Genomic DNA, 12,161 nt, shown 5'->3' with positions numbered 1-12,161 from the left:
CGAACATATTTCGTCTCGTCTCGTCTGACGAAATTAACACATGTGCCTTTTTGTCTTTTGATTCTTTGGATTATGTTGTATCATAAATAAATCCAAACAATCAAAAAGCTATTCTGTAAAACTCTACTCATTTTTTTTCTGGTTATGGGAGGGTCTTTGTCTTTCCAGGTGTGAAACACATCAATATTCACGATAATTCACGCATCCTCGCATAAAGCTTTCTTACACAAAACATGTCTTACATATTTTAAATCAATATAATGTTTTATGTGAATGAGTGGGCAGGATGATTTTCGCATAGTTTTGAAGCAAATAATCTAGGCTACATGATACAAATTTCAAAAGTCTTGTGAACAAATAATCAGTATGGATTTTATGGCCTTATTTCAGTGACATATAATTTGTGTGTGTTATGGTTTGTTCAAGCCCGAAAGAGAACTCGATACTGACGCGCGTCTTTTCTGTGGGTCGTGTGTGTGTGTAATAGGCAGGACTTACACCCCGGTCTCTTTAATCTTGTCGCGCTTGAACGGTTTAAAAGTGAAGGGGCGGTCAAAATCCCATGTCTCTTCAGTCAGTTATATATATATTTCATTCCATATCCTTTTGAATGCTTACATTACTTTTATACAAATCAATAATCAAATATATATATATATGCATTATCACATAATCATTTCTATATTCTTTTGTGCTTGTGAAATTATATATTTTCTCTAGAGAGCAATGCCATTTCTCTGCCTTTCTTCCTGAGGAGCTATGTTTTGGCTAACTGATAATACGAAGCTCAAGCACTCTTCGGCCTTGGCGATGTTATTTGGTGGTGTTATGTGTGTGTGTTTGACTTTCTACGTAGGCATTTGGGACCCAATGCTCAGCCTCATCGACGCTCTCCTCTAACCTGCGAGGTTAACGCTGACCTAAATCTAAGGATTGGCGACAGCTATCCTGACTAATGGCGATAGGCACCTTTTATCTGCTCACATGTGTGAAATTGTTTATGGTCTTATATTCTCTTAGCCAATCAGATGTATGATGATGCGATGCTTGCCCTTGCAAAATGGTATAATTGGTGTATTATTTTGTGTAAGGTAGAGTTGGCTTGCGACCTCCTCGTGAGACTTTGACGCTCGCTCTACCAATGAAACTGCAAACTATTCTTCAGTAAATTTTTATCTTTTTGATTGAACCTCACGACTCCTGGTCATCTTTTCTACATATCTGGCCTCGGGTCTTATAACTGTTAACCCCTAACAGTTTGGTGGAGGATGCGGGCAACCATTCTGTGGTGACATCTCTGGCAAATCAGCAAACAAGGTAGAAAGATTTTATTAAGTATTAGGGCTGCCTGATTGGAAGAGATTTTGAAGGGGAACGGGAGAGCTTCACTCCGACGAGGCGAGTGAAGATTATTTATACTACGAGAGTATAAAGGGTCGCTGTTTTGGTTAAAACAGCAAAAGTGAAACGCACTCTGTGGGGGCCCAGTGGGGCAATACTGGTGTGGGACACCACCCCAGCAGAGGGCGTCCCTGGATTAGGTCCAGTGGCACCGCAAAACCTGATCAATCTCTTCCATCTCAGATAGGGGTACCCCGAAGTTAGTGATTCAGGCAGGTAGGGAACAAGATGTTAGTTAGATTAATAAAATAAAATAAAAATAGTAAAATATAGGGTTGTTTGCCAGGGATGCATCAGGAACGGTCCCAAACAAATAAAATATATATAGTGTGACCCAAATTGGCATAGACCAGTATATGTGACTTGGGAAGCGAAACATACTTTGTAGTTTCATTGTGTAGAAGTCTCACTGTTGTTGCTAAACATATTTTTCCGCCAAATTTATTGTTGTTGCTGCTAAATCTTTTCTCTGTGGTGGTTTTTCATCTGTGACCAATAAGAATGACTGATAAAGAAAATAGTCCTGACCAAATGGAAGAGAGCGAACGCTGTAAACAGCTCTGCTCGGACGGGCTCAAATCAAAGAAATACGCACAGCTCATTAAGAAAATGGTCAGTCAGGGGTTTGATTCTGATTGGAAAATCACACAGCAGTTAGACTGGCTGCAATCAAAAAAGGAAGCTGATAAAGTCAAATTTTTATCCGTGTTTGCCTATTCATGGATTTGTAAGATGGGTGGTATACCAACAACTCCTGAAAAAGCAATCCCTGACATGATTAATGGGTGGTCCAGCTTGATAGGATGACAAAAATTATCAGACGAGAGATAGGATCTGATCTGTGCAGTTTGAGTGAAGGTCTAAGGCAGTGTGTGATCAGGCTGAGAGAGCTGCGAAATGTGAGACGGTCTCTCGTGCTCCCTCCGCCCCCACCATCTCTTCTCAGACTGTTCAGGCGGCAGCTTTAGCCGGTCAGACTGAGAACCAGTATGATGGACCCTATGCTGAGGCTTGCGGACTGTTGAATTTGGCTGTTGTAACCCCCCACCGTATAAAATGTCAGTGATTCCAGCTATGCAAGCAAAGCAAACTGAGTTAAAATCTGGGGTCAGAAATCTTGAACTTTCCCCCATGGAAAACCCACTAGTAAATGCAGAAATTGTGGTAGGGATGGCCATGTTGCTAGACACTGCCATAAAAATTAAAATCAGGGAACTGCGAAAAAGGAAGGTCCTAAAAATGATGCTTCCAGCAGCAATAGCCCCAAAAACGCTCCCCACCAGCTGTCTCAGTCTGAGCTGGAAAATCTGAGACAGCTGATCGGTGACGCATAGGGGTCAGTTGCCTCCGGTTCATGTAATTATGCAGACACCCGCCCATTCATAAACGCGTTGTTAGGAGGCCGGCAATGCATTGCTTTGATTGACACGGGCGCAACTGTATCAATTACTGATCTCGATCTTGAAATCACTTCTGAAACTTTGTATATAGAAGGTCTAAATGGCAAACAGGTGTATCACAAATTTGTTTCTGTCCCTCTAACCATTTCTAACTCTGAAAATGTATATTAGACTGAATTTTGGGTAGGAGAAAACACTGTAGGGACAATTATTGGTGTTTACATTTTGAAAAACCTTGAAGCTGATGTTTTGCTTTCTAAAAATAAGCTAGTGCTTGGCTGCAATGAAACAATTCGCTTATCTCAGATCAGCCCTTGTGAAATAATGACAGGTCGTTACATGCCTGCCTTGCCTGAAATAGGTGACAATGTAATGTTGCAAAGAGAGATTGTTTCTCCTCTAGGTCCAAAATTCGATGGACCTTACCAGGTGCTCTTGACAACTAATACATCTGTTTTACTTGACAGAGGGGTTCTGGGTACTGTCTGGAGACATTGGTCACAGGTGAAACCACTCGATAAAGGTTCCAACCAAATCACCGCATCATAATAACGAACTATCTCTAAAAGGTAATTTATATGTGTGATAGTGTAAAAATTCTGTAACAATGTTTTATCATTACAGATGGCAGAATCCGGCGATATATTGAAGCTGCTAATTCTTTAGGAAGAAGTGCGAAATACCAAACGACTGAAAGTGAGGTGGGCCATCATTCGATTGGCACTCCCTCTCTCGTTTGTGGCTTTGATTATAATAGCCTTATCATTCCTGATGTATTCAGATTTCAATTTGGACCGGTAGACTCCATGCGTTCTCCACTCACTGGGATTGTGAGGAGATTTATAACCGTCCATCATGGGTTCAATACCCATGCCTAAATTCAACTGAGGGTCTAAATTTAATTCCAACCATGTATCAGAACGTTAATGATCGCTGCTATCGCTTGGACGGAAATGAGACGGTGACCTTTTGGCTTGGTCACTCCCCAAATTATCCCTGTAATACCCTCAATATGCAAAAAGGTCGGTGGGATAGAAGTGGAGGCGTGGGTTGGCTCTTCTATGTTTTTGTGTGTGTATGTGTGTTCGTTTCTTCTTCTCATATATTTGCAGGTCTTCTTGACGAACCGCCTGAGCAACAAACTGAGGAGGAACAACATTGATGCCCTGTTGTGAGTGGAAGGTGGGAGAGCCTTGGAATGGGGACTGGAATTTTTAGTTTCCAGCATGTCCGTAAAGAGGCGAAGAGACTATTGTGACCCTCCGGGGAATCATAAGTCACCACTCCACCTTCCGTAGTGACCTCACTTGTTAGACCAGACGTGGCGGTATTGGACCCCACATAGGTCTAAAACGGGGGACTGAAGGGGCGGTCAAAATCCCATGTCTCTTCAGTCAGTTATATATATATTTCATTCCATATCCTTTTGAATGCTTACATTACTTTTATACAAATCAATAATCAAATATATATATGCATTATCACATAATCATTTCTATATTCTTTTGTGCTTGTGAAATTATATAGTTTCTCTAGAGAGCAATGCCATTTCTCTGCCTTTCTTCCTGAGGAGCTATGTTTTGGCTAACTGATAATACGAAGCTCAAGCACTCTTCGGCCTTGGCGATGTTATTTGGTGGTGTTATGTGTGTGTGTTTGACTTTCTACGTAGGCATTTGGGACCCAATGCTCAGCCACATCGACGCTCTCCTCTAACCTGCGAGGTTAACGCTGACCTAAATCTAAGGATTGGCGACAGCTATCCTGACTAATGGCGATAGGCACCTTTTATCTGCTCACATGTGTGAAATTGTTTATGGTCTTATATTCTCTTAGCCAATCAGATGTATGATGATGCGATGCTTGCCCTTGCAAAATGGTATAATTGGTGTATTATTTTGTGTAAGGTAGAGTTGGCTTGTGACCTCCTCGTGAGACTTTGACGCTCGCTCTACCAATGAAACTGCAAACTATTCTTCAGTAAATTTTTATCTTTTTGATTGAACCTCACGACTCCTGGTCATCTTTTCTACATATCTGGCCTCGGGTCTTATAACTGTTAACCCCTAACAAAAGCATTCACATTAATAAGAGCGTGATCATACAACGCTAGTCAATTGCGTTAAATATTTTTAATGCTTTAAACTTTTTTCCTTTTTTTTGCGGTGCCGCGGTGGGCAAGTGATGAAACCGGTGTTGTGACTGAACACTGTGTAACACCGGTAACACCGACTATCGTAGCAAGCCCAGTAGACACAGACCCCAGATAGCAACATTGTTTTGGCCGAGATCCGGACCACAAGAACTACAACTGACTTCAGCCACAGCCTGAGATGAAATCCACTGAAGAGAAAAGAAGACATTAAATCTGTGAAGATCTCAGCAGTGAACGATTAAACAACTCCACAAACAGCATTACCAGCTTCACTTATTACTAACCAGACTGACTTTATTTCTGTCAGACGTCTACAGAAGTTTTATTGAGAATGAACAGAGGTTTATCTCTAATGTGTTTCATTTGAAGTCACCATAACAGTGATTCGTGTTTCCATTAGTTGGGCTCTTAACTCTTATTTGCGCTCTTGTCTTTTTTTGGCTGCTTTGACAGTGTGTTTCTCAAGCGTAGGTGCAGTAGCAAAGGAAGCTAAAGTGAAATAAGATCAGGTGATGATTACCTGTTAAGGTTTGCTAGGCCTAAGTAGCCTGAATCAATGTCAATTGAATTTAATAATTCTGATGTGCCATTATCACATTTAGCCTACATTACAAATTATGTCTTTCTGCATTAGATAAACCAATACTGAAGCAATCATTTCACACACGTGAGCATAAAAATGTGTCACTCGATGACACACACAGATATCAAAAATCAGCGTATGAATCTCAGCAATGGTGACATCAACCAAATATTCAGATAATCGGATAAACGCTACTAAATGTCACAACAAAAACAACACCAAAAAATAAAAGCAAATCTTTGTTAAACAATATAATAAGATCATTTATTCATGCCACAATGCATGCTAAGAGTTTTGTACTATGCTGGTACCCAGCATGCAATGCAGCAAGGTTGATTTGATTGTCACCTCTTTTTCTGTTCTCTTCTTTCCTTCAGTGATTCTGCTTGTTAACAGGCTCATTAAGGCTGAGATGACTCCATATTTCATATACAAAGATTGTGTGGCTCAGATAAGGTCCAGTATATTGCTTTGCTTTTTACTGTAAAACCTAACAATAATATGTATTAAATAAAACTGAGTTCACTGCACTCAAATATTACAGAAACTTGAATGACTGAAACAGAACTCAAGTTATAGAACCTTGGCTGACATGTGGCATTGCTATGGTCTGCTTGTGGCCCAGATCTGACAAACAGGAGCGGTCCACCCCAATGAACCCACTGAGCAAAATGATGTCCAAAACACGTCTTTTCAACGTCTTTGTCACAAAAGTCGGACGTTGAAAAGACGTCCACTGAGGAGCCAGAATTAAACTTTTTATGACGTCTTTTTTTTACGTGTTCTGCACGTCCGATTTAGACGTTCATCGAACCTTCGCACAAGATTAAAAACTAGTTGAAATGTGTCCATTGTGGACATATCTTCAACATCATTTATGGTTTCATTAGACATAATTACTTTGACTATTGCTGTCAGATGATCTTAGTGAGAATTAACAGAGGTTTAGATGTTGATATTTGTTTAATTTGAAGTGTCACCATTGTGGTGATCAGTGTTTGCTTTAGTTGGGCTCTTGGTCCCCTTTCCTTTTACTTTAGTTTTTCTTAGACTGCTGTACATGTGTATTTGTAACAAAACTGTTGTTGAAGAGAAAGCCAAGGACAAGTATTATGTTTTATCAGCTTAATTTTGATGATGACATAATCATCACAAATTGGTTATCAAATAATGTATTTAATGTTATTTTAATATTTGGCAAAAATAACCATCACACTCGTGGAGCTGCAATATTGGTGCCAATAGCATTAAAAGTATCATTTGGATGAAGGTAGAAAAAAAGCATGTGCACATGATGTTTTGAGCTAATTTATAATGAAGTCACACACAGACATAGAGATTTTGGATATGAATCACAACAACGATGACAATCAAAACAAAAAAGCTTGGGAATTAAGGATGAGTTTTGTACTATGAAAGCTACCCATCATGCATTGCAGCATGAAGCTTTTTTTTTTTATTGTCACCATTGTTGTGAATCATTTGCAAAATATTGATATCTGTGTGTGACTTTATTATTCAATTGCTCAAATCATCATGTGCACATGCTTTTTATACACCCTCAAATAAGTGATCATTTTAATGCTTTTGGTACCAATATTGCAGTTCCTAAAGGTTGGTGGTTATGAATGCCAGAGCTTCTGACAACATTAGATGCTTGTTTTGTGACGATTTCATCATTATCATCATCAATAAGCTGCAAACACCTGATCTTACTTATTATTTGCTTTCTCTACCACAACTATTGTGTTTTACAAACACAATTAAAGCAGTCAATCAAAAGCTAAAGTAAAAGGAAAGTGAACCAAGAGCCCAACTAAAGCAAACCCCGATCACCATATTGGTGACACTTCAAATTAGACAAATATCAACATCTAAACCTCTGTTAATTCTCACTAAGATCATATGACAGCAATAGTCAAAGTGATTATGTCTAAATGAAACCATAAATGATGTTGAAAATATGTCCACAATAGCCACATTCCACTGTAAAAAATTGCGCTGTAAAATAACAGTATACTGGCAGCTGGGGTGCCAGCAAAGTACTGTTAATTTACAGCCCTCTACCGTTATTATACAGCTCTCCTTTTTTACAGTATTCTACTGTAAAAATACAATGGAAGGTATCATTTGGGAAACCAATTGCTTCAAACAGTTCAAGTTTAAAAACGAGTATTTATACTGATAGTATTGTGAACTTACTTTGAGTCCACTGAAAATGAATATCTCTTAATATAATACTGCAAACATCTAATGTGTAATCGTGGATGAATTAAAAGCATGACATTAACTAGAATCTTTGCAATTCGCATTTAGCGAACAGTAGCACACATGTATGTGCTAAAGTATTTAGCAACGAGATTGTCACTGCATCAGCAACTACACAGTTCCTGCGTTTAAATAAAGCAACGGGCAGCATAACATCAGTGTCACTCTGCTCATCTTTGACTGAAGCACAGGCTCTACTCTCCAGCACAATGGTGACCCACAAAACTCATTAATTAAACTAAAAGATCTCTCCTGTATCATCTTGTGCAAAACACATAAAACACTTCAGTTTAATATTTACTCTCTTTATCAGTTATTGACTTCGCATAACTTTTTTCTATGAACTTTTACTAATATTTCAGTGAAATTAACTTCTCTTGTATAGTAAATCTGACTGTTAAATTTGACAGAATATTACTGATTTTCCTTGATTTTACGGTAATCTACTGGCAGCTGGATTGCCAGTAAAATGCTGTTTTTCTACAGTTTTATGCTGTAAATTAATTTACAGGTGATTACCGTTAAATTACACTTCACTCTGTTTTTTTTTTTTTATTGACACATTTAATCCTTTAAACCCCACTGCAAAATCTTCAGTTTTACAGTGCGGAGAATGATTCAGTGACAGTTGAAAATAGGCGCGTTCGGTCAGTGAATCCGCCAGCGTCTGTTGCGAGTCCGCGAGTTGACAGTGCGCTGTCCGAAGGCGAGGCATATTCTGTGCTCATCGCCGAATTGAGTCTGAGAGAACAGCGGACCTGGCGGCTTGAGGGCGGATCCGCCCCGAAATCTATTGCTATCAGGGTCAGATTTGAAATATTTCTGTAGCTAGTTTTGGCCAGATTACTTGTTTTGAATGAGGGATCTGAAAGGTTTCCAGACCAAATGACCCACTAAATAAACGGGTCCAGATCGGATCTGCGGTGGATCCGTGCTGCTTCATAAACAGGTCCAGATCGGAACCTCGGAGGATAAGTTGCTTTATCAGCGGATACGAGTAGGGTCTGCCGCGGATCTGGTCTGTATCCGCAATCCTTATCTGTTCCGGATTCGTTGCGCTGTGCAAGTGGACTCTGTTACGGACCCGTTTTGCGGATCCGCCCCGGAGTCTGTGGTACCTCCGCAGCGGATCCGTTCTGGAGTTAGTTTGCTATCTGGTGGGCCAGATCAGTATTCCACAAGTGCCAGATGTGGGCCGGATCTGGGCCCAAAAAATGTTGCTATCTGGGAACCGACTGTACCTGATTGTCACATATTCCACACTAAATTGCTATTAACAAGTCAATAAACCAGTTGCAAAAAATAAAACTTTTCATCTTACCTAATTTTAGCCGTCGTCTCCCTTCCTTGTACGTTACCTGACTGACTGTGATGCATTACAATCCTCCAACAAGAAAGTTATAGCCATGTTATATGTTACGTCCCCGCGTTGTGGTGCGTGCCTGTGTGTCTCTCTCTCTCCCTCTCTCTTTTTTTTCTGACACATTCTCAGGTTCGCTCCACCTCGAGTCTGCTGGAGGGCTATCATTCGCTACCATTGTGTGACGTCACCTCCCCCGCAGCCAATCAAGCTTCCCGCCAGCGGTTAAAGGGACGCTGAAAGAACGCGACGAGGCAACTTGTTTTCTGCCGCTCTGCTTTGGTGTTGTTTTTGCTCGCCTGTTATTCTTTTTCTGTTGCCATCTCGTTTTTGAATATTAGTATGACACTTTCCCTTTACGTTCAGTTTTTCCCTTTTGATAAGTGTTTTGAGAAGCTTTGGATAAGTGTTTTGAGAAGCTTTGGATAAGTGTTTTGAGAAGCTTTGGATAAGTGTTTTGAGAAGCTTTTGATAAGTGTTTTGAGAAGCTTTGGATAAGTGTTTTGAGAAGCTTTTGAGAAGTGGAAAGAGGACAGTTACATGTCACGTGACTTACATACTACAAACACGTAGGTAACTCGATGTATATACACCCCAGGTAAGAATGTGAATGCCACCTCCTGTATGTTTTGTTTGTTAGTTAGAGCACTTTAGTTAGGGCGCCTGGCGCTGAAGATTTGTTGACTTTTCTTTTCTTTTGTTTACTAGATTAGAGGTTTAACCATAAGTTAGATTGAGTTTTGTTTTGTTCTTTTTATTTCTTTGGCTTCACGAACTAAGTCCCCTTTACCTTCTCCGGTTATTTATTTATCTAATATCTTTTGATCTGTAGAGTTTTTGTTTACTTTTCATTACCTATTCCCATTATTATTATTATCATTATTGCTATTATTCATCGTTTTGGATAATTGTTTCATTTCTGTATAATAAATTATCTTTCTTTCACATTTATTCGTAACGTTTTGTCTCTTGCCACCCCTAATCGCCACGCCCTTTTGATCACAACCTCAATGTTACTCTTTGATGACTTTATGTCACAAGGGTTCGTAACATTATACCTCTCGTTATTCCAAGCTTAATCCACTCATTATTTCAGCTTCAAAAGTCCACTTGATGTCTGATTGCAGATTTCCATCTCGACTTGAGTTAATAATAACTTTGACTGTTTGCCCTTTTGAACTATAACGATTGCTCGTTCAGTGCCATAGCCGCTGACATTAGCATTATTTATTTGCTATCATCTCTGTGCTCTCTACGCCGGTTCATTCATATTATTATAAAAATAGGAGAAAGTGTAAAGCGGGGCTTGGTGGAATAGGTCCCGCCTTTTAAGTAAAAGAGCCAATCGTCAATTGGTAAAGTCATTGTGTCACTGCAGAAGCTCTGGTTGCCATAGAAACTGCACATCTGCGTTGCCTGGAGCAACCTGAAGAGCTTTTTTCTTTTTTTTTTCTTTTTTTTAGCTCACACTTTTCTTATCCTAATTTTAGAAGTTGCAAGTTACAAAAAACACACAAGCAGTGCTGACTGACACGGCCGGGTGTTCTCTGAGTCCGATCAACTCGGGTATTACACACAATGTTAAACAGACCAGGGTCCGGGACCTGAAGTAATAGATTGGGACCCGACGCGGAACCGGTTGACCATTTAAAATATAGATCCAATATAGGGTCGGTTCCCGGGTCCTCGGGTGCTCCGTGTAGACCTCTAAATCATAGCCCCATTCAACTTACCACCATCTCACTGTGATGTACAGCTGAATCCTCTCTGAAGGAGCCATCTGGCAGTTGTTTGTAGAGAACCAGCCACTTGAGGGCGCTGCAGATCACATGTTCCTCTATAACAATTAAGTTACTGGCCATGGCGAAGACTTTAGCCACATATGCAGTCAGCCTTTAAAAAACAGAAACAAAAGCAAATGTAATAACAAGTAATAATTTGCTACTATAAATTAAAATTCAATAAAATAATAACATGAAAGGAAAAACTGGGCATGAAAATTAATACAAAAATGTATTGAAAAGAAAATATTTTACCATGTGCTGCCCGGCGTATGTTTCCAGGTAGAGTAACATCCTTTTTCTTTACGGTAGTAAAGTTGTCCTGTATAACCTTAATAAAGAAATCATCTTTAATTTAATAGCTATGTACTTTTTAAGTGTAATAAATGTCCTTTTCAAGGTTTGCAAGAGCATCTTTGAGAGTGCTTTTTGAACTTATTTCATTTTCTTTATATCTGTTGTATCTTGTTCACCTGTGTTGATATGGTTAACCGCTTCACTACGGCGATCTATTCCAACAGTGTCCCACTGATTGGTGATGTCCAGATAATGAGTGGCAATGAGAGGTAGAGTCATATGGATCATGTTCTGCTCTCCACATCCACTGGGCTGTTTAATAAACCGTCCCATGAAGTCTCCACTGATGGCCTGCTCAACTGTTTTGGAGATCTCTTCACCTGGAATGAGGAAAGAGGTAATGCAGGCTGATAATTTTTTTTTTTTTTTACATTATCAACGTGCACTCATTCAATCCCATAATGCACTAAAAGATGGCGCCGCAACTGAATCATCCATCCATCCATTTTCCAAACCGCTGGTATTATGTGGCTACAGCATAATATCGTACAGGTATAAGTTCCATTTTAATTTATTATTAAATTATAAGGTTTACATGCTAGTTTCATAATAGAGTTTAAGATAAATCTGTTCATTAATACCCAGCCAGCACAGTCATGTGGGGCCCAAATGGGTTTGACCTATCTAACTGGGACCCAGACAGTTTTGTCCTCAGTTTCTATGTAGGCCCCACATGGGTTTGCCCAGATGAAATGAACACTGCTCAGTGTGCACACTACAGGCTGTTAAATGTAACACTGATCAGTGTTGGAGTTAATGAGATAAATAAGTGATTGAATAATGATTCAACATTATTGATGAAAACCTGCTGTTAACAACTTCCAGCCACAGCCTTAGATGAAATCAACTGAAGATA

At 39.6% G+C, this 12,161-nt stretch overlaps 1 protein-coding gene across 2 annotated transcripts in view; it reads right to left on the bottom strand.

The window, feature by feature from the left end:
• LOC306999661 (complement C3-like) overlaps window positions 1-12,161 on the bottom strand; it is a 223,736-nt gene that overhangs the window by 32,245 nt on the left and 179,330 nt on the right. For both annotated transcript variants that reach the window (XM_079614534.1, XM_079614535.1), the window contains 3 exons: window positions 11,422-11,625; window positions 11,204-11,279; window positions 10,901-11,060 (listed from right to left, as the gene is read on the bottom strand). In XM_079614534.1, the coding sequence (XP_079470660.1) occupies window positions 10,901-11,060; window positions 11,204-11,279; window positions 11,422-11,625 (440 nt within the window). The remainder of the gene's footprint in view (window positions 1-10,900; window positions 11,061-11,203; window positions 11,280-11,421; window positions 11,626-12,161) is intronic.

This window comes from Phoxinus phoxinus (assembly GCF_949152265.1).
Source record: "Phoxinus phoxinus genome assembly, chromosome: 6".
Classification (NCBI taxonomy): Eukaryota; Metazoa; Chordata; class Actinopteri; order Cypriniformes; family Leuciscidae; genus Phoxinus; species Phoxinus phoxinus.
The sequence above is the reverse complement of the archived record's forward strand: the minus strand, read 5'-3'. Positions and strand labels throughout refer to the sequence as shown.